The sequence below is a fragment of the Piliocolobus tephrosceles genome, chromosome 11 (genome assembly GCF_002776525.5).
Source record: "Piliocolobus tephrosceles isolate RC106 chromosome 11, ASM277652v3, whole genome shotgun sequence".
In the NCBI taxonomy this organism is placed as follows: Eukaryota; Metazoa; Chordata; class Mammalia; order Primates; family Cercopithecidae; genus Piliocolobus; species Piliocolobus tephrosceles.
In genome coordinates this window covers 55,845,690-55,870,294 of record NC_045444.1, presented here as the reverse complement: position 1 = coordinate 55,870,294, position 24,605 = coordinate 55,845,690, and the positions used below count along the sequence as shown (strand labels likewise).

Sequence of the window (24,605 nt, the reverse complement as noted above, 5' to 3'; positions counted from 1 at the left end):
TTGGGAGGCCGAGATGGGCGGATCACGAGGTCAGGAGATCGAGACCATCCTGGCTAACACGGTGAAACCCCGTCTCTACTAAAAAATACAAAAAACTAGCCGGGCGACGTGGCAGGCGCCTGTAGTCCCAGCTACTCGGGAGGCTGAGGCAGGAGAATGGCCTAAACCCAGGAGGCAGGGCTTGCAGTGAGCTGAGATCCGGCCATTGCACTCCAGCCTGGGCAGCAGAGCGAGACTCCGTCTCAAAAGAAAAAAAAAAAAAGAGTTTCTTCTAACACTCATGTCCAGGAAAGTAAGATATAACCAGATAAAGAATCTTTGTTATTCGGATCTAAATCGATCCTTGCTATGAAGGATCTAAACTGACCCTTGCCTAGTTATAAGTAAACAAAGATATCATTTTCATTTAATACGGGTATTTATGAATCTGTTGTATATACTTCGGCTCTAAAATGTTCCCATGAAAAAATTACTTTGACTTTACCTGAGGATGCTTGTAACAGTACAACTAATCCAGTAGGTCGGTCTTCAGAGGAGGGGCCACTCTGTCCACAAATAACACAGTCATATACTGCCTCGGAAACCTGTGGTTCTGCCGTGGTGATCTCCATAGGTATATCATTCTCAGGAGAATCTGAGGGAAAAAAGTTACATCTCTTTAATTCCTTAGGAAGAAAATCTCTCTTCAATGAAAGTGTGAGGGAAAAATCAAGTTCAAACAATTTTTAGCTTCAATACCAATAAAGTATATAGTAATAACACTCTGGAAAAAATTACCTTACTCAAATAAAATATTTAGACAGATAAAATAATGCAAAGACTTTAATAATGAAAGATTTAAACTAAAATATGGTTAAATATACTTCTAATGTTGTATCATTCAAATATAAAATAGATACAGAAAACACAGAGGCAAAGATATTTGTATCAAAAGATAAATATTTTAAAACAACATGTTACAGAAAGAAGGGAGACGTTCGTTTTAATCTTCCTTGAGGCACCTAAGGGGATATTCACAACAACATGATAGCTCTTGGGAAAATATGGTAGTATTTACTAGAATATAAAAGAGAAAAAAACTATTTCTTTCTCACTCTCAATTCTAATGATTGTATCTCAGAAATAGTAGCTATCAATATATTTTTTTATGTAGAGAAATCATAAAGATATGACCATATTATATAAGAATAAAGCAGAACTCATTGAAGATAGCAATAATCCTCTGGTGATATAATGTTATTAATAGCAAAAAATAAAATATTGAGCTAATAATTATTTACAGATAAAGACACTTATATTCATGAAGATAAGTGATGCTGCCACTGGTGACAAAGAAATGGGTGGAAGAGACTGGGAAGAACTGGGAAGCAGAAGTTGCTTTATGAAATGTTTAAAAGATGGAGGCACATCTAAGTAAATATGTAAAAACATATGTCAGAAATAAGAAAAGAAAAATGTCAAGTTCAGGTATTTTAAAATAAGAATTCATGCAGCTATACATACCTCTGATATTTATGAAGAATGACTGAGAGGAAAAGGGACAGTAACCTAAAATAGAACTTTGGGTAATGCCTAGTATTAACGGAAATAAAAAGATGCCACCAAAGAAATTAGCAAAAAACAAAAACAAAAACAGTGCCTGAATAGAATCAAACCAAAAAGCACAATGTCTATGAAAATACATTAGTAGGTCAAAATGAAAAGAAGATTTCAAAAGAAAAAAGTACCAGAGGCCATTAAGAATTGATATAAGGCCAGGCACCGTAGCTCATGCCTATAATCCCAGCACTTTGGGAGGCTGAGGCGGGCGGATCACCTGAGGTCAGGAGTTTGAGACCAAGCCTGACCAACATGGTGAAACCCCATCTCTACTAAAAATACAAAAAATTAGCCAGGCGTGGTGGCGGGCACCTGTAATCCTGGCTACTTGGAAGGCTAAGGCAGGAGAATCACTTGAACCTAGGAGGCGGAGGCTGCAGTTAGCTGAGATCACACCACTGCACTCCAGCCTGGGCAACGAGAGTGAAACTATGTCTCAGAAAAAAAAAAGGAAGGAAAGGGAAAGGGAAGGAAAGGAAAGGAAGAAAAGGAAGAAGAAAAGAAAAGAAAAAGAAAAGAGTTGATATGAGATTACTTCGGGTTTTAGGGAGAAAAGAGAAGAGAAAACCATACAGAAAAAAAGAAATGTGTCTGTTCTTAAGTGCAAAGGAGAACACAGAGATACCTGACAAAGTACAGTGAAATAACTCGGTCTCGTGTTAAATGCCAAAGAAATACAATTTCATTAACCCTACCTCATACACAAAGATCTTTTTTTTTTTTTTTTAATAAGTCTTGGTACAATCGACTTGAAAACCTCCAGGAAACCCTGATGCCAACACACACTATCCAAGATTTTGCTAAGTCATCTTTTCTAGTTTTTAAAACAAACTTCAATGACAATCTTCAATGGTGATACAGTACCAATGGCATGAAAATAAAATAGGTGAACTCATTTTTACGGAGAGTACTTTTTATTTGAAGTCTGACTTTAAAAATTACAGACACCAATGTCCCTTTTTTTCTTCAAGAAACTAAGATCACGGTTTATTTCTGAAAAGAGGAGGAAAAGTCACAGCTTTTTATAGCCTATGTTGAATTAAAATGTTATTGGTAATATACGGTTGACTCGATCATTCCAGTACCAAATTTTGACATTTTTAGTAAGATTTAAAAAGGATCTGTGTCCAAATTAAATGCTGTATTTAAATGTGATTATTGTTTCTCACTTATCCGTGAGATATGAGAAAATAAAGAACCTATTCTGAAAGAAGTCAGGCCCCAAAAAAGTACATATTGTGTGTAAATGGTTAAAGAACAAAAGCATGAAAAACTAATATACAGAGTCACGAGTAACGACACTGGTTACTCTTGGAAGAAGCAGTGACAGAAAGAAACTATGAAGGGAGCTTATGGGATGCTAGTAATTTTTACTTCTCAATTTGGATGCTGGTTTCTCAGTCGGGATTCGGTTATACAGTTACAAACTGTTTGTTAAAACTCAAAGAGCTCTAAAGTCCTGAAACATGCATTATGAGTATATTTCAATAAAAAGGTTTCTTTTAAAAAACCCCTACTCTAAATGAGGTATATTCTGTAACAAGTATTATAATAAAGGTACTTAATGCACACATCAATATCTGCACGTATTTTCCACACCAAAAAAAAATCCAAATGATATGTCATGCAAATTGATGCAATGAAGAGATTACAATGATTTACAATCTAGGTAAACTAAATGAATAAAATATGCAAAACAGAGAGAGTAATAGTAAAAAATGACAAATCCAAGTGTTATTAGAGACTAACAATGAAAATAGTCTTGCTACCAAATAACCCTGGAATTCTTAAGTTCTACTTTCACTTTCAATTCAATTCAAATCAAAAGGGTTTCTGTATAAAATTCACACTTGCCCTTTTAGAACAGAAGTACTACTTAAATTACCATACTTGATATTATTACAATAAACACAAAAAAAGATAACTAAAGCAATAGTTAATTCATCTGTTTGGTTTTACATGAACAGAAGAGAATCTATCTGAATTAAGCAGTTGATTCTTCTGAATGCTATTTCACTTAGCCAAATGACCACAAGATGGCCCCAATTCTCCACTCCTCCCTGTATCCATGCTCTTGACAATGTGATATTTTAATTCCTCCCATCAAGACAGAGTTTATTTCCCCACTCCTTGAATATCAGCTGGTCTTGACTTGTTTTAACGAAGAGAATGTGGAGGATGGGCACGGTGGCTCACACCTATAATCCCAGCACTTTTGGGAGGCCGAGGCAGGTGGATTGCCAGCGGGCCAGGAGCTCAAGACCAGCCTGGACAACATGGCGAAACCCCATCTCTACTAAAAATACAAAAATTAGCTGGGTGTGGTGACGCACGCCTGTAATCCCAGCTAGTCAGGAGGCTGAGGCAGGAGAATCGCTTGAACTTGGGAGGCAGAGGCTGCAGTGAGCCAAGATCATGCCACCATACTACAGCCTGGGTGACAGAATGAGTGAGACTTCATCTCAAAAAAAAAAAAAAGGAGAGAGAATGTGGCAAAAACAACAATATGCCTTCCAAGACTAGGCCCCAGGTGATCTTGCATAGTTTGTCTCTCTTGCTCTTGCTCTTGCTCTCACTCTCTCTCAACTCCATCTTGCATAGTTTCTCTCTCTTGTTCTTACTCTCTCAACTCCACTACCTCCATGAGAGTAAGTCCAGGTGGGCTACCTTGCCAGAGGAGGAGAGACCAAATGGAACACAGATAAGTTGTCTCACCAGCTCATGGCAGACCCCTGTTAACTAATCAGCAGATCACAGACCCACAACTCAGCCCACGGGTCTGTGGGTGATGAGATCAGCTAAGCCTTCTCCAGAAAAGTTTGGTTCACAACAGAACCACTGAGTCTACTCATTGACTCATGAAAACTAACTAGCGGTATTTGTTTTAAGTCACTAAATTTGGGGGGACAACTAGTTACACAACAATTGCTAACTAATAATTCTACTGTATGTTAATTATAATATAGAAACTTTCAAAAGAATTGAAGTACTTTGCCTTACCAAGATGAATCATGAAAACTAATATTTAAAGTGATAAAGGTATTTCCGTTCAGAAAATTTTCTAGTCTAAGGAATTTAAAAAATCATTTTCCAAAATGATTTTTATCTTTAATATCTACTTATTTTACAACCATTAATTTCAACATCATCAGAGTGAAAAGCCTCCACATTCACAAATACCACAGTTCTACTTCAAGAGTTTACATTGTTACCTAAAATTTTCTGTTCTAATATTTGTTAAAAATACTTAGAGCCTATTTTAATATAAAATTAATCTTTAATTACAAAATAGCCTTTGCCTTTATTCTTAACATTTATATTTATAAATTAAACTAAAATAAGTATGTATAGAACAATCAAAACTCTCCTGGCTTCATGTTTTGCTTTCATGTTTGTGGGGTTTTGTGGCTGAATGGAAGGATGGGTAAATGATATAGGGATGATGTATTCGGTGCCCTCAAAATCATGTGAAATACGTTTTTATTTGAAAGAGGAATAAGCAACTGCAAAACACAAGTGCAAAGAGTAAGGTGTGGTTTGCAGCCCAGAGGCAGACACAGAGAATTTTTATTGCATAAATCCAAAATTTTAAATTTTTAACACAATTTAATTTTTAAAAACAACTGAGAAGTACTTGCTACTAACCTAGCAGGTGAGCTAATATTCATAAATTAAGCACACTACTAGAGTTCACTGATTTCTGCTAAGAAGTCTGACTTCCCTCAGATAAGTGCCAATATTGCAAAACTCCCACTGCACAAAATCATTACTTTTGATAAGGATGTACAGTATTACCTTCAGTCGGTCATCATTCTTATTATCTTTCTTGCTTTCCTCTTTTTGTAGTTGGTGTATAGAGAGAGTATTCGCATTCTTTTTTAAAAAATAATCTTCCCGTTTTAGAATAGTTTCAGACTTGCAGATACTAGAGTTTTGAAGATACTACACAGAATTCCCATGTACCCCACACACAGTTTCACCTTAAACTTCACATTAGCATGGTATGACTGTTAGAATTAATGAATATATATTATTTATTTTTATTAATACAATATTGACAAATTAACTAAAGTTTGATTTTTTTCAGATTTCCTTCATTTTCATCCAATGTTCTTTTTCCATCCCAGGATGCCACATTACATTTAGTTGTTACGTTTCCTTAGGTTCTTCTTAGCATGACAGTTTCTCAGACTTTCTTTGTTTCCTTGCTTTGATGACCTTGACAGTTTTGAGGAGTAGTGTCCAGGTATTTGCATAATAGTCCTCAATTATGATTTGTCTGATGTTTTTCTCATGATTAGTCTAAGGTTATCAATTTTAGAGAGGAAGACCACAGAAGCATCATTCTCATCACATCATATCAAGGTACATAATATTAACATGAATTACCACTGCTAACGCTGACCTTGATCACCTTGTTAAGATGTTTCCCAAGTTCTCTACTGTAAAATTACTCTTTCCCCTCTTTCCACATAAAGAAGCCATTACATGCAGCTCACACTTAAGGAGTGGGGAGTTATATTCCACCTCCTTGAGGGTAAAGGCTCTACATAAAATACTTGGTATTCTTCTGCATAGGAAACTTCTCTATGTGACCTTATTTATTTATTCATTCATTTATACTAGTACATACTGATTGATATTTCTTTTATACTCAGGGTTATAATGCTTTATACTTTATTTTGTTGCTCAAATTGTTCCAGCTTTGGCCACTGGAATCTCTCAGTTGGCTCCTGTGCACCTTGACATAGCCCCAGCCCATATCATCACTAGAGGGGGTGGGGGCTGTTTGTTTTTGAGTACCCCTCTACTTTCTGGCCCTATGAGATACACCAGATTCACCCTGCATGTCCCAGTTCTTAAAAATCAACCATTTCTCCAAGGACCCTAGTTCCTCTTTTCAGCAAGGGAGGAGGGGACTGTATTAGAAAGCAAGACCTGGGCAATGGGTGTGTATGTACCTGGGAAATATCTATGAATACATACTAATATAAATGAACGAATAAATAAACAAAGGAACACAGATAAAGTTTCCTAAGCAGAAGAATACCAAATATTTTATGTAGTGCCTTTACCCTCACAAGGAGGTGGAATATAACTCCCCAACCCACTTTCTACTGGAATGTCCTTGCTTCTAGGCCCTTTCAGCTGACAAAACAAGGGACTACATGTCTGTACACTAACTCATGCATATGCATATGCCTATATTTATACATATATAATTCCATCTTTATCTAGAGCTGTCTAAACATGAGTTCATACTAATGTCTCTAACTCTAATCCATTATTATCACATGAATCATTCAAGCCTTCTCCTCTTATCTGTAACTTCTTACTCCAACAGTGAGAAATCCAGCTCTCATCATCTGCCATTCATTTACTTAATTGTTCAATCTCAGTATATATGTACAGTGGTTTCAGAATTGTTAACTCATGATGCCATGGAGAAACTTTTTCCACTGGTTATACACAGTTCCTTTTGCCTTTAGTCTTATAGACGCTATTTATTTCCAAAATTAGGTAGCTAGCACCTTTCCCCCTACCCTTTTCAGAGTGGTTGTTTCATACATTTGTAATACAGTTAGATTCTCCTGTCATAGTCTGCATTCCATCCTGGAATCACCCCATCTCCTAAACGATTTTTTTAAATATACATACTTTAAAGATTCACTCTTTCTGCTATAAAGTTCTAAGGGTTTTAACAGCATTACGTATCCAACTTTACTGTATCACACAGAATAATTTCAACGCTCTAAAAAAACTCCCATGTTTCATTTATTCACCTGTACCTCAACCCTGACAACTAGTGATCTATTTACTGTCTCTATAGTTTTGCATTGTTTAGAATGTCATATAACTGGAAACACAGTATGTAACATTTTCAGATTGGCTACTTTCACTAAGTGGTATGTATTTAAGATTCACCCATGTCTTCATGTGGCTTAACAGTTCATTCCTTTTTATTGCTGGACAGTATTTCATTATATGGATGTGCCACAGTTTCTCTATCCATTCATCTATGGAAGGACATCTTAGCTGCTTCCAATTCTGAGCAATTATAAACAAAGCTGCTAGAAAAATAAGTATGAAGGCAGGGCACGCCTGTAATTACAGGTGGCTCATGCCTGTAATCCCAGCACTTTGGGAGGCCGAGGTGGGCGGATCACGAGGTCAGGAGATCGAGACCATCTTGGTGAACACGGTGAAACCCCGTCTCTACTAAAAATACAAAAAAAAATTAGCCGGGTGAGGTGGCGGGCGCCTGTAGTCCCAGCTACTCGGGAGGCTGAGGCAGGAGAATGCCATGAACCCGGGAGGTGGAGCTTGTAGTGAGCTGAGATCCAGCACTGCACTCCAGCCTGGGTGACAGAGCGAGACTCCGCCTCAAAAACAAAAAAAAAAAAAAAGAAAAATAAGTATGAAGACTTTTTCTGTGGACATAAGTTTTTTAATCAGTTAGATGAATATTTAAGAGCACAAGTGACGGATCATATGGTAAGATTAAGCTTAGCTTCACAGGAAAATGCCAAACTTTTCCAAAGCAGCTGTACCATTTTGAATTCCAACCGGCAATGAATGAGAGTTCCCACTGCTCTGCATTCTCACAAAAAATGTGATAGTGTCAGATTTCTGAATTTAGCCATAGTCATGTAGTGGTATCTCACTGTTGTTTTACTCTGCATTTCCCTCATGACGAATGATGCTGAGCATCTTTTGACACACTTATTTACCATTCTAGAATCTTCTTTGTAAGGTGTCTATTCAGATCTTTTGCTCATTTTAAAAGCTAGGTTATTTGTTTTCTTATTGTTGAATTATTTCTATCTTTTGAATACCAGTCTTTCATCAGATATGTGTTTTGCAAATATCTCCTCTCAGTCTGCGGCACACCATTTCATTCTCTTAACAGTACAATACCTCCTGGGGAACTGATGCCCTGGCTGAGCTACAGAGCCTAGGGCTAGGCTGATACAACACCCCTCATCCCAGGAAAACAGAGCAGTGGCTGAGCTTAGACACTCCTCCATACAGGCCAAACAACTCTAGTAATTTGCTTCCCTGGAATTAGACTAGCTCCTAGAGTCTGAGCTGCTGAGACACCCTTCTCTATGGGAAGTGGACTCCCTGCTGTGCTGCTCCATAACCCTCAAGGGCCCAAATGACATCTGTATTTGGCCATTCTGACATACTTGATGACACTGCACCTGGGATCACAGAGTCTGGGATACTGCCAAGTCCCACCATCACAGTCTAGAGTCACCATTATACAGTGCTACATCCCCAGGGACCTGGCTGCCACTAAGCCCTACTGGCTCAGACTCCCGAATAGTGGCTATACCCCACATCCTGGGCTCAAACCTCAGGAGCACCCTTTCTTCCCCAGAGGCAAGATATGACCTGTTTCCCAGGGGTAAACAACCCAACTCCCTGAATCCAAGCTGCTAGAAGGTGCCTCAGAGTCACAGATCCTGTCTCTGTGGCAACCTAAATCTACCCCTACCACAGAAAGCAAAATGGCATGCCAAGACCCAAGTGCCATAATAGGTTCATGAGACCCAGGCCCCACAGCCCCTCCAAGCACCTGCACCTGGAACCCAGCACTGCTACTGGTACTCATAGGCCATGAAAGACATGACACCAAGAGGGATCCCCTTGGGTAAGTCTCCCCACTGTGGAGAAAATGAGAATAGGAGGAGCCCAAAAGTCCTTGCCACTGAGGACATTAACAGCCTGTGTCACCACTGCTGCTACCACAAATTTCTATAGCCTAGGCCACAGTTATTGCTGATATTGAACACCACCAGAGAAGCTGCATGGAAGTTATACCGCTATACGCACCCAGAAACAGAGTCACAACATCTTTCCTAGCCAGCACACTAAGATTCAACTGCAAGTGAATCATTCTCTACAAAAGCCACTGTAGGAAGTTCAGAAGACACAATTCCACAAGATGTATAGATATCAATGCAATGACACAAGAAACATGAAAAAGCAAGGAAATATGACATGACAAAACGAACTGATGGCTAATACTAGGTGTCAGTTTGACTGCATTGAGGGATGCCTAGATAGCTGGTGGAACATCGTTTCTGGGTATGTCTGTGAGGGTTTTCCAGAGGAGAATGACATGTGAGTCAGTGAATGAAAGAGAAACATCTCACTCATTGTGGGCAAGCACTATCCAATAAACTGTGGGTAAAGCTAGAACAAAGCAGGCAGAAGAGTGATATTCAGCTTGCTTGGCTTCCTCTCTCCCTCTCTCCCTCTTCCAGAGCAGAACACCTTTTCTCCTCCTGCCCTTGGACATTCGACACCAGGTTCTTTACCCTTTGGGACCTGTAACAAAGGCCTCTTGGGGGTTTTCAGGCCTTCAGTCTCAGATCGGGTACTGTATTTTCAGCTTCCCTGGTTTTGAGGGTTTTAGACTTGGAAGGAACCATGGTACTAGCTTTTCTCAGCCCCGAGCTTGCAGATGGCCTATCATGGGATGTGTCACCTTTATAATTATATAAGCCAAATCTCCCTAGTTAACTCCCTTTCATATATACATATCCTACCATTTCTGTCTCTCTGGAAAAACCTAACATAGATTTTGAATTTCATCTCTCCCTAGTAATAGACCCAAATGAAAAGGAAATCAACAAATTGCCAGAAAAAAAATTCGAAAGACGAATCTTAAGGAAACTCAATTAGATACAAGAAAATACAGATAGATAATTCAATAGAATCAGGAAAATTTCTTATGCATAAGAAATTCAACGAAGAGATAGATATCATGAGAAAGAACCAAACAAAAATCCGAAAGAGTTGAACCAAACAAACAACTGAATAAATAAAACAAAAATACCATAGAGAGCTTCAACAGCAGACTTGATCAAGTAGAAAAAGGAATCTCTGAACATGAAGATAAGTCATTTAAAATTACTTGAGGGGGAAAAGAACGTAAGAGGGAAGAAAGCCTACAAGATTTATGGAACGCCGTAAGTGAACAAATAAGAAGAAGAGATAAAAAATGGCATAGAAACTAGTAATACCTGAAAAATTCCCAAGTCTGGAAGAAATATGGACATCTAGATCCAAGAAGCTCAAAAGTTCTCAAATAGATTAGACTCAAAAATGTCCTCCCCAAGGCAAACACAGTCAGATTGTAAAAAGCGAAAGACAAAGAGACAATTTTAAAAACAGCAAGAGAAAAGCATCAAGTTACATATAAGGGAATCCCCATTAGACTAAGAACAGATTTCTCAGCAAAAACCTTATAGGCCAGTAAAAAATAGTTATTTTCAAAGTTTTGAAATTTTGAAAGAAAACGGTTGCCAACCAAAAATACTACACAGCAAAGTTATCCTACAGAAATAATGGAGAAATAAAGTCTCTCTTAGACGAGGAGAAACTGAGAGAATTCATCACCACTAGATCAAACTTACAAGAAATGCTCAGGAGAGTACTACGTGTGGAAACAAAAACGCAATAATCACCACCATGAAAAAATGAAAATATATAAAACTCACTGGCAGACCAGATACACACAGCAGAAATTTTAAAAAATCAAATGTTATCACTGCAGAAAATCACCAAAACGCAATGATAAACAGTGAGAGAGAAGAAAGGAACAAAGGATACACAAAACAATCAGAAAACAATTAACAACAACAAAAAAAGTCCTCATCTATTACTAATAACCTTGAATGTAAACAAATTAAATTCCCCACTTAAAACATACACACTGCCTGTATGGATTTAAAAAAAAAAAAGGACCCAACTACATGCTCCCTACAAGGGCATGTGAAGTCAACCTTCACATGGAAGACATTAATATGACTGCAAAACAAAATGTCAGCAACCTTGACAATTTAAAAGTTTAAAAGTATCTGAAAAAAGGCAGGAGGTAGAAGAGGAAAGGAAGGATGGGGTGCTTATTAGTTCATTTTATATGAAGCAGTATCAAGATATTGACTACTGCAGATAGAACGAAACATAAATATTATAATTATATTAAACATGAAAAAAACAAAAATAAAATTATCAATTTTTGGAAAGAAGAGAGAAAGGAAAAGTAGTGTCAATAAACTAAACCCTCTTCTTTCATATGATAAAGTCAACTGATGCTAAGTAAATTCCATAAACAGAATTTCAGTACAGGTTAAGTATCCCTTACCTGAAATGCTTGGGACCATTAGTGTTTCAGATTTCAGATTTTTTTCAGATTTCAGAATATTTACATAGACATAATGAGATATCTTGGGGATTGGACCCAACTCTAAATACAAAATTCATTTATGTTTCATATACACTTTATACACACAGGCTATGGTGATTTTACACAACCTTTTTTTTTTTTTTTTTTTTGCTCGTCACCCAGGCTGCAGTGCAATGGCACTATCTCAGCTCACTGAAACCTGTCTCCTGGTTCAAGCAATTCTCCTGCCTCAGCCTCCCATGTAGCTGGGATTACAGGTGTGCAACACCACGCCCAGCTAATTTTTTTGTATTTTTAGTAGAGATGGGTTTCACCATGTTGGTCAGGCTGGTCTCAAACTCCTGACCTCAAGTGATCTACCCACCTTGGCCTCCCAAAGTGCTGGGATTACAGATATGAGCCACCGCACCCAGGCTTATGCAACATTTTACATAATTTTGTAAATGAAATATAGTTTTGACTGCAACCCATCACAAGAGGTCAAGTGTGAAACTTTCCACTTGTGGCATCATGCCACAACTATATGCCAACCAATTGGAAAACCTAAAAGAAATGGATAAATTGGCCTTTGGGCTTTCAGATCTGTAACAATGGCCTCCTGGGGGTTTTTGGCCTTCAGCCTCAGATCGGGTGCTGTACTTTCAGCTTCTCTGGTTTTGAGGGTTTTAGACTTGGAATGAACCATGGTACTAGCTTTTCGCATCCCCCAGCTTGCAGATGGCCGATCGTGGGATGTCACGTTTGTAATTATGTAAGCCAATTCTCCCTAGTAAACTCCCTTTCATATATATATATATCCTACCATTTCTGTCCCTCTGGAAAAACCTAATAGAGATTTTGAACTTCATAGCTCTCTAGTAACAGACCCAAATGAAAAGGAAATCAACAAGTTGCCAGAAAAGACATTCAAAAGATGAATCTTAAGTCAAAAACTTTCCACATGTGGCATCATGCCACAAGTGGAAAGTCAAAGCTCGGAAAGTTTTGGATTTTGGCACATTTTAGATTTCAGATTTTCAGATTAGGGGTGCTCAATCTGTATTCTTTCTGTCAAAGTTATATCTTGAACATTAACTATACTTGATGGTTTAGAACCCATTAGGCTAAATTTGAACTTAGGTGCACAAAAATGCATGAAAATGTACATGCATGCTCAAATGCATATATATGTGTGTATTTTAACTAAATGCATGACTTTATTTTCTTTCTGTATTTTCTAAAAATTAAAGAAAAAATTTGCTGGAATGCAAGAAATAGTCAGGGAAGGGAATATCCTGGTTAACTAAAGACTGACACTAAGATTTAATCTATTTCTCCAATGTGTGTAAAAGGCTACTATCATAGAGAAACTTGGTATCCTCTCTCACTGTATAAATTCTAATGCTAATCTTAATGGAAATGAGAAGTTCACCTGATTTTAAGAAATAATGAAGAGGTACCAGAAAGAGGCACTAGAAGCATTTGAAACTATTTGAAGGATTTTAAGATAATTTCAAAGAAAAAGATCAAGATAAGTAAATATATATTGATGGATCTCACAAATCTAAGAGACCGTTTAACAGAAGAGAACAAAAGGAGCATACTATATTGCTACCATCAGGAAGAACTTCCTAACAATTATAGCTACTAACAACAGAACGGACTGTCTATAATAAAAGTCTGATCTTCCATCACTATATTATTTAAATAAAGACCAAATAAACACTAGAAATAATAAATCTGTAATGTTTTAAATTAGTAAAAGATTGGACTACATCATCCCTAAAGTAGTAAGTATAATTATGAGAGTTCTAAACTAATAATTTTGACTTACCAACATCCATTGCAGTTTCCATAAAGCTTTTCTGTCGTGAAGCAAACTCTGCAAGCAATTTCTGCTGCCTCTCTCTAGCCTTCTGTCGCCTAGATTAAACAGAAATAAAGTTTTAAGTATCAGATGTGCTTAAGACCTAGCTACTATATTTCAGGAGTATATAATGTATGAAAATGTATATATGTATGTCTTTAGGTGCACAAAAATGCATGAAAATGTACATGCATGCTTGAATGCATATATATGCGTGTATTTTAACTAAATGCATGACTTTATTTTCTTTCCACATTTTCTAAAAATTAAAGAAAAAATTTGCTGGAATGCAAGAAATAGTCAAGGAAGGGAATATCCCGGTTAACCCCTGGCACACAGTTGAGAATAATCTATTTTTTGTATTATGTATTAAATTTCTTCTAATATTTGATTGTCCTTAAAAGGATTCTACTAATTTTAAAAGGTTACAAACTCACTGGTTTAATAAAAATAAAAGCCAAGATGTACTTTAAAATGTGAAATAATAATTAAGGTAGATAGAATATTTGGATTTCTAACAACACAAGTTCCTAAGTATATGTCAGAAGGCAGCAAGAGCAAGTCATTTTTAGCAAGAGACTAACAATTTAACCCCAGGCACAAATAACAGTAAACTGATTGCTAAAAGAAGCTATGATGTTTAGATATAAACAAAGTCTAAAAGATAAGAACAGTCATATTTACTGTTACCCTAAGAATAGGTCTCTCCTAACAGAGAATGAACAGAAGCCAGTAAGTTTCCCAGTTTCTACTAGGACATATTTCAAGTTTGGTTTATTTTGTATAAAGTAAAGGAATGTGAAGGAGTCTCAAACATAACGTAAGACAGAAACTGTATTACAAAGCCCTAAATATTCCCTTGGATTAATTCACTATATTATATTTATTATGTATGCCTTATCTACTTCCAAAGAATATTTTAATTGCAACTGGTTGCCAAAAAAAAAAAAAAAAATCCACCAATACAATGTTACCATAACATAGGAATAGGAAAATAAGTCAAAGGTGACAGGTTTCTTGAGATTATGTGATGCTAACAATACCAGTAAGCATAAAGTTTCACTCCCAGCAAGGAAAGGTTAAATTAGTAATTTAAACAAGAAGTGAAGGAGAGGAAGAAGAAGAAAAAAGAAAGGTTAGAAAAGGTAAATTACATGTTAGTTCATGGAAGAGATAAACTATTTACTTGAACAAAACTCAAAGAGGAGCTGATGTTCTTTGTGTCATATCCATAATACAGAAGAATAATGAGAACACAATGGACAGAGTATACTACAGCAGTTTTTTTAATGACCATTTATTATGTCTATACAGTATAGAAGTCAAAGCATTATGTTAAACTGACAGTCTATGCAATCATTGTTATGGGAAACCTAAAAGTATTTTTCTATTAATCTGATCTGATTCAAGGATATAACATATAAAATTCAGAAGAATGAAATATAGTAATTTTTAAATTATCCACACATTTGCTCCCATCAAATTAGTGGGGATAATCAGAAGCAACTATAAAGTCAAGTTCTGTGGTCCACTTTACCATGAGAAGTTACATATTTTTGACAATAATATTCAAAAAATTGTTAACACTCCTTTTCTAACATTTACAGATAATTTAGGATCCACATAAAAAACTCGCCTTATTATTTTATAACAACAATTCTTTTATACTGTTTTTGAGCCAAAATATTATTATCCAGGTTGATCACTCACCTTATTCATCAAAGGCAACTCTCAATGATGATGGCCATTTCAAAAAATTAAATCTACCCGTCCCCTCTCTTCCCTTTCTGAACATGTCCTAGTATGGAGTGTCAGGACTCGACAGCCTGACACAGGAGGGCATTTGTGTGGTAAAATTTTAGTTAAATATGTGTAATTTTTTAACTAAAAAGTTAAATATATCTATCTAGATAGATAGATACACAGATACAGAGAGAGAGAGAGAGTTATAGGTGTCAGGTATCTCACTGTGGAAGTAGGGAGTTACAGAGTTACAAATATGGAAAGAGAGAAAACAAGAATGACTCCTAGAGTGATAGATTGAAACTGAAAGTATCAGAGTGAACTCACAGTTTTCACTACATAAAGGTAGACATAAAACTAAATATAAATTTCTCCCTTCCTCTCTCTCACTACCTTCCAAAACAAACACAGACTTACAAACAAACACACACACAATTTTCCCCAGCTCTGTCCTAAGAGGACCTGAGACAGCTATACTTCATTAGAATAAACACATGGACTGGGGTTTCTAAATACCATTCTCTCCTAAAAGCAATTGGGACACCTTGGAGCAATGGCTGACTCCAAGTACAGGATAAGCCTGCAACATCTTTTTTTTTTTTTTTTTTTGAGATGGAGTCTCACTCTATTGCCCAGGCTGGAGTGCAGTGGCGTGATCTAGGGTCACTGCAACCTCTGCCTCCTGGGTTCAAGCGATTCTCGTGCTTCAGCCTCCTGAGTAGATGGGATTACAGGCACAAGCCACTATGCCTGACTAATTTTTGTATTGTTAGTAGAGACGGAGTTTCACCACATTGGCCAGGCTGATCTCGAACTCCTGACCTCACGTCATCTGACCATCTCAGCCTCCCAAAGTGCTGGGATTACAGGTGTGAGCCACCACCTGGCCAAGCCTGGAACATCTTATTGCCCCAGAAAATAATATGCCCAAAGAATGATGGGGACAGATCAACAAGACCCGGAAACCAGCTTGATGTGACTCCTAGTGGCCAAATCTGTAATAATTTGAGCACCAAAATTAATAACAAGCATATGAGATTATAACCCATAAAATAGGAACCCATGAGTCCATACTGATAAAAATGAATGAATATAAAGTTGACATGGATTGGGATATTACAATATCTCAAAGTATCTCTCCACAAATTATGTATTAATTGTAAAGTGGGGTGGGAAAGGTAATTTGACTGTGAAGAAGTCTGGCAGACATGATCAAAGTAAATCACCAGTGATGAAACAAATTGAAATCATATAACACCTTATGGGATACAATGAAAACAAAACAGCAACACTTCATTGACATTCCTGCCAAAGTTGTATAAACTGAGTCAAAATATAAAGGGAAAACAGAGAATCCCAAATTAAGAGATATTCTACAATGTTACCACTGCTTCATAATCTTTAAAAGTGCCAAGGTCATGAAAATAAAAACTTCTATATTGAAGGAGAACAAAGAGGCATGACAATTAAATGCAAGGAGTGATTATGAACTGGATCTTTCTGCTATAAGAAATATTAGTGGCTGGGCACAGTGCCTCATGCCTGTAATCCCAGCACTTTGGGATGCCGAGGCGGGTGGATCACAAGGTCAGGAGTTCAAGACCAGCCTGGCCAACATGGTGAAACCCTGTCTCTACTAAAAATACAAAAATTAGCCTGGCGTAGTGGCAGGTGCCTGTAATCGCAGCTACTCGGGAGGCTGAGGCAGAGAATTGCTTGAACCTGGGAGGCAGAGGTTGCAGTGAGTCGAGATCACGCCACTGCTCTCCAGCCTGGGTGACAGAGCAAGACTCTGTCTCAAAAACGAAAAAAAAAAGAAACAAAGAAAGAAAAGAAATATTATTGGGGGCTAGGAGAAGTGGCTCATGCCTGTAATCACACCACTTTGTGGAGCTGAGGCGGGAGGATCACTTGGGCCCAGGAGTTTGAGACCAGCCTGGGTAACATAGCAAGACTTCATCTCTACAACTGATTTTTAAAAATTAGCCAGGCATGGTGGCACACACCTGTAGTACCAGCTATTCAAGAGGCTGAGGCAGGAGAATCACTTGAGCCTAGAAGGTCAAGGCGGAAGTGAGCCGTCATCATGCCACTACACTCCAGCCTAAGCGACAGAGCACGACCCTGTCTCCAAAAAAAAGAAAAGAAAAAAGGAGAAGAGACGAGAAGAGAGGGGAGGGGAGGCAGGGAGGCGAGGGAAGGGGAAGGGAGGGGAGGGGAGACGAGACAAGACATTACTGGGACAACTATCAAAACTTGGGATCTAAAGATTTAATCATACTCAAATACCATATTGATTTGCTAATTCTCATAGTTGAGGATACGAAGAACTTCCTGAACCATTTATGTAAGTTTAAGATTCCTTCAAAATAAAAAGCTTTTTAAAATTAAATCCATCCTCAAAGGACAAATATTTGCCACAATGGAAGAAATGGAAGCAAAGAAAAATGTGCTCTAGATTCTCAAAGCATTCTAAGTGACCGCCAAAAATGTTTTGAGCAACAACAGCAGTGATAGACTACATTTTTGGTCTTCTGAATCACTATTTTGCAAATCTGTAAGTTTTGCCATTCTTCTTTAATTAATGCCACTCACTCTACAGCTCACCTTTAAACATGTACACTTACAATTAGAATACGTATGTCCATAGAGTGTACTTTTTAAAATCTATTAAACATAAGAAAACCTCAAATGTAACTGCTTGACACTAGTATTAAAGTGTATTTCTGTAGCAGGTTTCTATACTAACCAGAAATGGAATGTCATTGTTGTGAATGTTTTCTTAATCGAGATTATTACTTTTCTTTTCATTTTTTTTTTTTTTGAGACAGAGTCTCGCTCTGTCACCCGGGCTGGAGTGCAGTGGCCAGATCTCAGCTCACTGCAAACTCTGCCTCCCGGGTTTACGCCATTCTCCTGCCTCAGCCTCCAGAGTAGCTGGGACTACAGGCGCCCGCCACCTCGCCCGGCTAGTTTTTTGTAGTTTTTAGTAGAGACGGGGTTTCACCGTGTTAGCCAGGATGGTCTCGATCTCCTGACCTCATGATCCACCCGTCTCGGCCTCCCCAAGTGCTGGGATTACAGGCTTGAGCCACCGTGCCCGGCCCGAGATTATTACTTTTCTAAATGGGCATAAATGTAAACAAAGGCCATTAACAAAGAACATACACAAGTTCTGGCAGATTCAGTATACCTCAAAAATTTTCCATTAACTCCTGAGGCACAGACATTGAAGCTGCATTTTATTACAATCATCTAATGTTTTCTGTTTACATCTTGTTTTCTATGAAGTTAATCTATTATGAAAGTGATACTGAGTTTGTCTAAAGGTGAGGTACTTGGAAATGGATCCTCATTAAGTGTTTACGAACGGTTCTGCCTTTATTATGAAAATCCAAAACAAATCCAGAGGAAAGACAAACGTGAGAAGCATGGTGAGATCCAAATAGTCATCTTAATCCTTAGCTGTCCACTACAAATTATTTTCAAGTACTTGTCAATACCATCATTGTTCAAAGGAAACAAAATCTATCACAAAGAAAGCCTTTAAAATTTTTAGAATATTATTTATTACAGTAGCATCAGGGCCTTTGTAAAAGTAGCATCTAAACTATGTCCTCCAGTATCACATTATTAGTAATAATTACCAAAAAAACAGATTTTGATTCACTGTTTATCTTCTTTCAAAATAAAAGGATATACTATTATATAACAGAAAGAAGGATATGACCACTAAGAGAGACCACTAATTGACAAAAATAACAATCTTACCTCATTTTCAACCTTCTAATTTTGTCAGTAGATTTATTACATTCTAAGCTATTACTAATTCAAACTTAATGACTGGTCATCTAAATTATATGTTACTGAATGTCCTTTCTCCCATGGAAACAAAATTTTTGTTAGTTCTTTATAACTCCTATTTAGGAATTCTCCTAAATTCTTAATCTACCGTAGTCTTTTGCATATATTAATATAAATTTTTTATAACAAACTTCTTTTTTTTTTGAGATGGAGTCTCACTCTGTCGCCAGGCAGGAGTGCAGTGGCGCAATCTCAGCTCACTGCAACCTCCGCCTCCCAGCTTCAAGCGATTCTCCTGCCTCAGCCTCCCTAGTAGCTGGGACTACAGGCACACGCCACCATGCCCAGCTATTTTTTATATTTTTAGTAAAGATGGGGTTTCACCATGTTGGCCAGGATGTTCTTAATCTCCTGACCTCGTGATCCACCCACCTCGACCTCCCAACAAACTCTTAATTACATCAAAGATGTAGTATAACAATATATGTGACTAAAATTGCTCCTTATACAGGTACCAAAGGATGACCTCCTAACTAATAAATCAAACAGGATGGCCAGTCTTATTGAACTCCTATAGCACTTAACAATTTTGGTAAGTTTCTTGCTTCTGAACTTCCTCTTGTGACTTCTCTAACGCCACTCACCCCAGTTTTTCTCTTACTCTGCTCAGCCATCCATTTATCGGTCACCTTTGTAGGTACCCTTTCCTCAGTCATTCCCTTTAATGTTTTTCTCTTGAGTTCTATATTCAGTCTTCTCATTTTCTTACTGTACACTTTCTCCCATATACAAGGATTCTACTATCACCTATGTGCTCATATCTGTATCTCTAAGAATTCTCCCCTAAATCTTAAACCCTATATCTGACTGGACATCTTCACCTGGGTATCCCTCTTAAACTTAGTAGTATCCAGAACTGAACAGATCAGTTTTACTACTGAGCCTGAGACCCCTCCTATACTCCATTATCTTGGTAAAAGGAACATTATCCAAGTCAGAAATCAGGCCACCATTCATGACATCTCCCTCATTTCTCACATCAAGCTGGTTACCGAGTCTAACAACTTGTACCTCCTAAATATCTCATATACATCTCCTCCTCTCTTTATTATCATCACTGTCTTAGTTCAGACCCTTACCACACCTGCCCCACTAGATGACTAAGTAGCTTGCTCTCCCAATTTCCAGTCTTACCCCACTCTAATCCACCCTCATGTAATTATCCTATATATATACACATATACATACATACACACACACACACACACACACATATATATAATATATATATATTTTTTTTTTTTTTTGAGGCAGAGTCTCACTCTGTCGTCCAGGCTGGAGTGCAGTGGCGCAATCTCGGCTCACTGCAAGCTCCGCCTCCCGGGTTCACACCATTCTCCTGCCTCAGCCTCCAGAGTAGCTGGGACTACAGGTGCCCACCACTATGCCCAGCTAATTTTTTTGTATTTTTAGTAGAGACGGGGTTTCACTGTGTTAGCCAGGATGGTCTCGATCTCCTGACGTCGTGATCCGCCCGCCTCAGCCTCCCAAAGTGCTGGGATTACAGGCGTGAGCCACTGCGTCCAGTTCTATCTTATATATTATTCCTCACTTAAAATCCTTCCAGTTTCCCTGTAACCATTTATACCCTGTGCCAGTTAATGATATGCGGTTACCTTCTTAGCCTTATGTCCTGCTACTCCCATTAACACTCTGTGTACCCAATATAATACCTGTTACACTATGTTAACACTACTAACAAACTATCTGTTTACCAGTCTGTCTCTCCATTATAGTATCAATTCCTCGAGGTCAGGAAGTCCAACACCAGACACAGATATGTCTAGAAAAGTGCTTGACTGACACCCAATGAGTGAGAAATGGATCAATCGAGTAAGATCCATCTTAGGCTTGCTTCCACTGATCATTTAATCCATAATTGCCTATATTTAATTTTAAAAGTAAGAAGATGAAATTATCCAGAAAATACCTCTAAAGTACACTTCAAACTGCTAAATGATGTATTAGTCATACCGCTCACAACAGTAGTCCAAATAACTCTGTTGACAATGATTTTTACCTATATAAAAGAGATCGATAGGTCCTAGGTTCTTAAATTAAGATAATATTGATGTGATCTCTTTGGACCCTCCCTAAGGGGAAATGTGTACCCTTCCCCTATAATTGTTGCTTTGGCAGACAAATTTGTCTTAAATAATAAAGAAATTAAAACAATAAATATTATTTATAACCTCAGAGAAGTGAGCAATGACTATCTTGAATTTGATCTGAAATCCTTTTTTTAATGTCCTGGGTCTTTTAGCCTATGTACACTCATTAGAAGGCATGTTCTTTTTTTTTTTTTTTCTTTAATAAACACTGAACCCTTTCCAAGAGTTTGACAATTATACTGAGTTTCAATCTCTCAAGATTCACCTTGTCAGGTTTACGACAGTAGGGTCAGCAATGTTGACAAGGCTCTTGGGAAACAATTGGTGACAATGCACAGTAACACAACTCTTCTGGCAAACAACGTACCACTGAAAAAAAGCACCATACTATGCTCATAGTCCTTGACCCACAAACCCTACATAACACAGTATGTATCTTGAGATTAAAAAAAAATCCCAATCTTTTTTTTTCCAAGAAAGTCAAAAGATGTAAAAAAGTTTATAAATATAATTTAACAACAAATTATAAGCAACCTAAAGACCCAAAAGCTAGAAGCATAAGTTAGTCAGAATGTGTTTTAAAACATCACTTTTTAAAAATCAGCAATCATATATTAATAAAGATTAGAAAAGACCAAAAGAAACTAAAGCAGTTGGATTTTTATTTGGAGAAATGTTTAAATATTTTTCTATTCTCATTTAAAGCTGAATAGTTCAACTTTAACAGTAAGAGAATTATTAGATCCCTACAGCAATAAAAGCAGTAGCAATTTTTCCAAAAAGACATACAGATTTAAGGTAGTAATTTTACGGTGGGGTCAGAAAGTCTCATCTGTCCATCAATAAACTCAATATATCACATGTACAAGCACTGACTATGCTCCATTCCATTTATGTTACATCAGCTATGACTGTTGCTGTTAAACATCCAGGTGATTATCCTCAAATGACCAAAAGGAAGAAAATATCAAATTTTCAACTATGCACATGTTAAAACATTAAAAACAAAAATTACCTTTCTTCTTTGTCCAATGTTTTCTTCTCTGCTGCAGTGACTTTTTTAGGTGGTACAGGAGGGGTCACTTTTCTACATATCTCTTCAATGATGCGTTTGTTCATTCTACTTTGCGATGCAGCTTTTAGTAAAATTCTTTCCACTGCAGTTATACCATCTCCATGACTGTATTTAGGAATTTCTGGTTGGATTAAAATTTCTATGTCATCAAGCCAAGGAGGATAGTAGGAGTTTTGTTTTCCTGAGAGTTTGTGGTGAAGTTTAATTAGCAAAGACAATATGCTTTCTTTAATTTCCAAAATAGCTGTAGTTAACTGTGGAGCTGAGCCAGGAGCAGACCATTTACTTGAAGTTTTGGGACGAACCACCTGATTTGCTTCACTGTTACTGCGATTGATGATTTCCTGAAATTTCTTTCTACGTTCTGCTACTAAACTGAAAACTTGAGCTGTACCAGAATTCTACCATTAAAAAAGAGAAACAAAGAAAAATCAAGAGAAGTTATTTAGCATCATTTTAAAAACATATTAGTACTACATTTTCCAAAGGGAATGCTCAGTTTCATACAAAGATTTATTCAATAGATTTGCTCTTTAAATAATTCTGTCCCTTGACCTCTCTCTCTCAAATATATTTAATCCCACTCAATCTGGAAAGAGTTATAAGGAGATCATCAGCAGTAACACCTCCTTTTCAACCTCCCGAAAATAGACAAAGCTTAAGTAGTATCTACAGCCATATTAAAGATAATCATAAACTAAATTATTCATTAGTTTAAAGGAGGAAAAGCTGTTCTGGTCAGCATTCACGAAGAATAGGGTACTCTTTAGTAACTTCTGGAAGACTGCTACCGTTTCCAGTTAAGAAAATTATAAATTAGTTTTTTAAAAAATTTTCTAAGCTAATAAACCTGAACTAGTAATTAATTTTACTTTTAAGGAACTTTAAAGTTTGAAAATTCTAACATAAAGGCTTAAAGTTACTAAACTGAAATATAAGGATGAAAAAATCAAACTGATGTTTCATATTTTAATATGAAATTTAATTTGTTTTACTAAATTTTAATATGAAATTAAAACTGTGATTTGTTTTTTATTTGTTTTTGGTTTGTGGGTCAAGAACTATGATTTGTTTTCTGAGCAATTTTTTTTTTTTTAACTAAGTATTTTCCTCATTAATTTAAATTCTAAAAAGCTTTTTTGCTAAAGCAATCAAACTGCACCAGGGCTCTTAGAAAACATCTTTTAATTAAGATATGAATCAGTTTAATGAATTTATTTTTTAAAAGCAAGCATAGAAAGGATGCTCTAATATCAGATGAGCTTTTGTGAGTCAAATGACAGTATACACTATTTTTTAACATCCAAGCTGTTTTTTTAAAGTACTCTCTACCAGCATTAGAGACAAAAGCCTCTTATAGAGGTTCCAGTTTTTGCTTACAACAAAAACACATTGTCAAAGACCAAGAAAGCTCCTACAAATAGACTCTACTATAAGAAATGTCTGATTCAATGTTCTCTACTGACAAAAATCTAGGTTGGGAAGACTAAAACTGCTTAAGTTTAGTTACTTAAAATGTCATTTCAAGATTTTTCATTACGGCTTTTTAAAAATTAACTTACATGCAATGAGAGCGCTGATTTTCAAAATGAGTCCAAAGCCATAACATACAGAATTTAAGACTTTATAGGCTTATTTTATCAAAGTTAATTAATTGCCATAGAAGCAAAAAAAAGTTATTTGCAAATGAGCATGCTGCTAGCAATTAAAGTTATTTTAATTTAGAAAATATCCAAGTCATTTTTAAGAAGTTAGTAATATAGTGGCAATGCTAAATGTAAAGACACTCAAATATGCTACCTATAATTGGTCCAAAATACTTCGAACACTAATAAGAAAAATACTCAGTGTTATTTTTAAGCTCAATAATATAAATTTTCTTTAATATTAAGCTTAAATCACTTTGTCAAAAAAAAACCACACACAAATCCAAGAAACTTTCTTTTAAATTTAACCATATTAATTAAACACCCATACACACACAAATACTTCAAAGCAGTTTTTCCCCATTTCCAGTTAAAGCCATGTTGCTAGTTAATGCAAATATCATACACATCTACCTCTCTTTGAAGAACTTTAGGCCGTCGTGAACTCTGGCAGATTAAGGGAAAAAGACTGATAAGGTAGAAGTTGCATAGATATATCAGAGGAAATAAAAAACAATTT

General features: G+C 36.7%; 1 protein-coding gene across 3 annotated transcripts in view; it reads right to left on the bottom strand.

Annotated features, from left to right (window-relative positions):
* Positions 1 to 24,605, bottom strand: part of UBR3 (ubiquitin protein ligase E3 component n-recognin 3) — a 260,446-nt gene that overhangs the window by 111,375 nt on the left and 124,466 nt on the right. For all 3 annotated transcript variants that reach the window (XM_026454174.1, XM_026454176.1, XM_026454177.1), the window contains exons 23-25: positions 22,380 to 22,840; positions 13,614 to 13,702; positions 485 to 634 (exon numbers count right to left, since the gene is read on the bottom strand). In XM_026454174.1, coding sequence (XP_026309959.1) covers positions 485 to 634; positions 13,614 to 13,702; positions 22,380 to 22,840 — 700 coding nt within the window. The remainder of the gene's footprint in view (positions 1 to 484; positions 635 to 13,613; positions 13,703 to 22,379; positions 22,841 to 24,605) is intronic.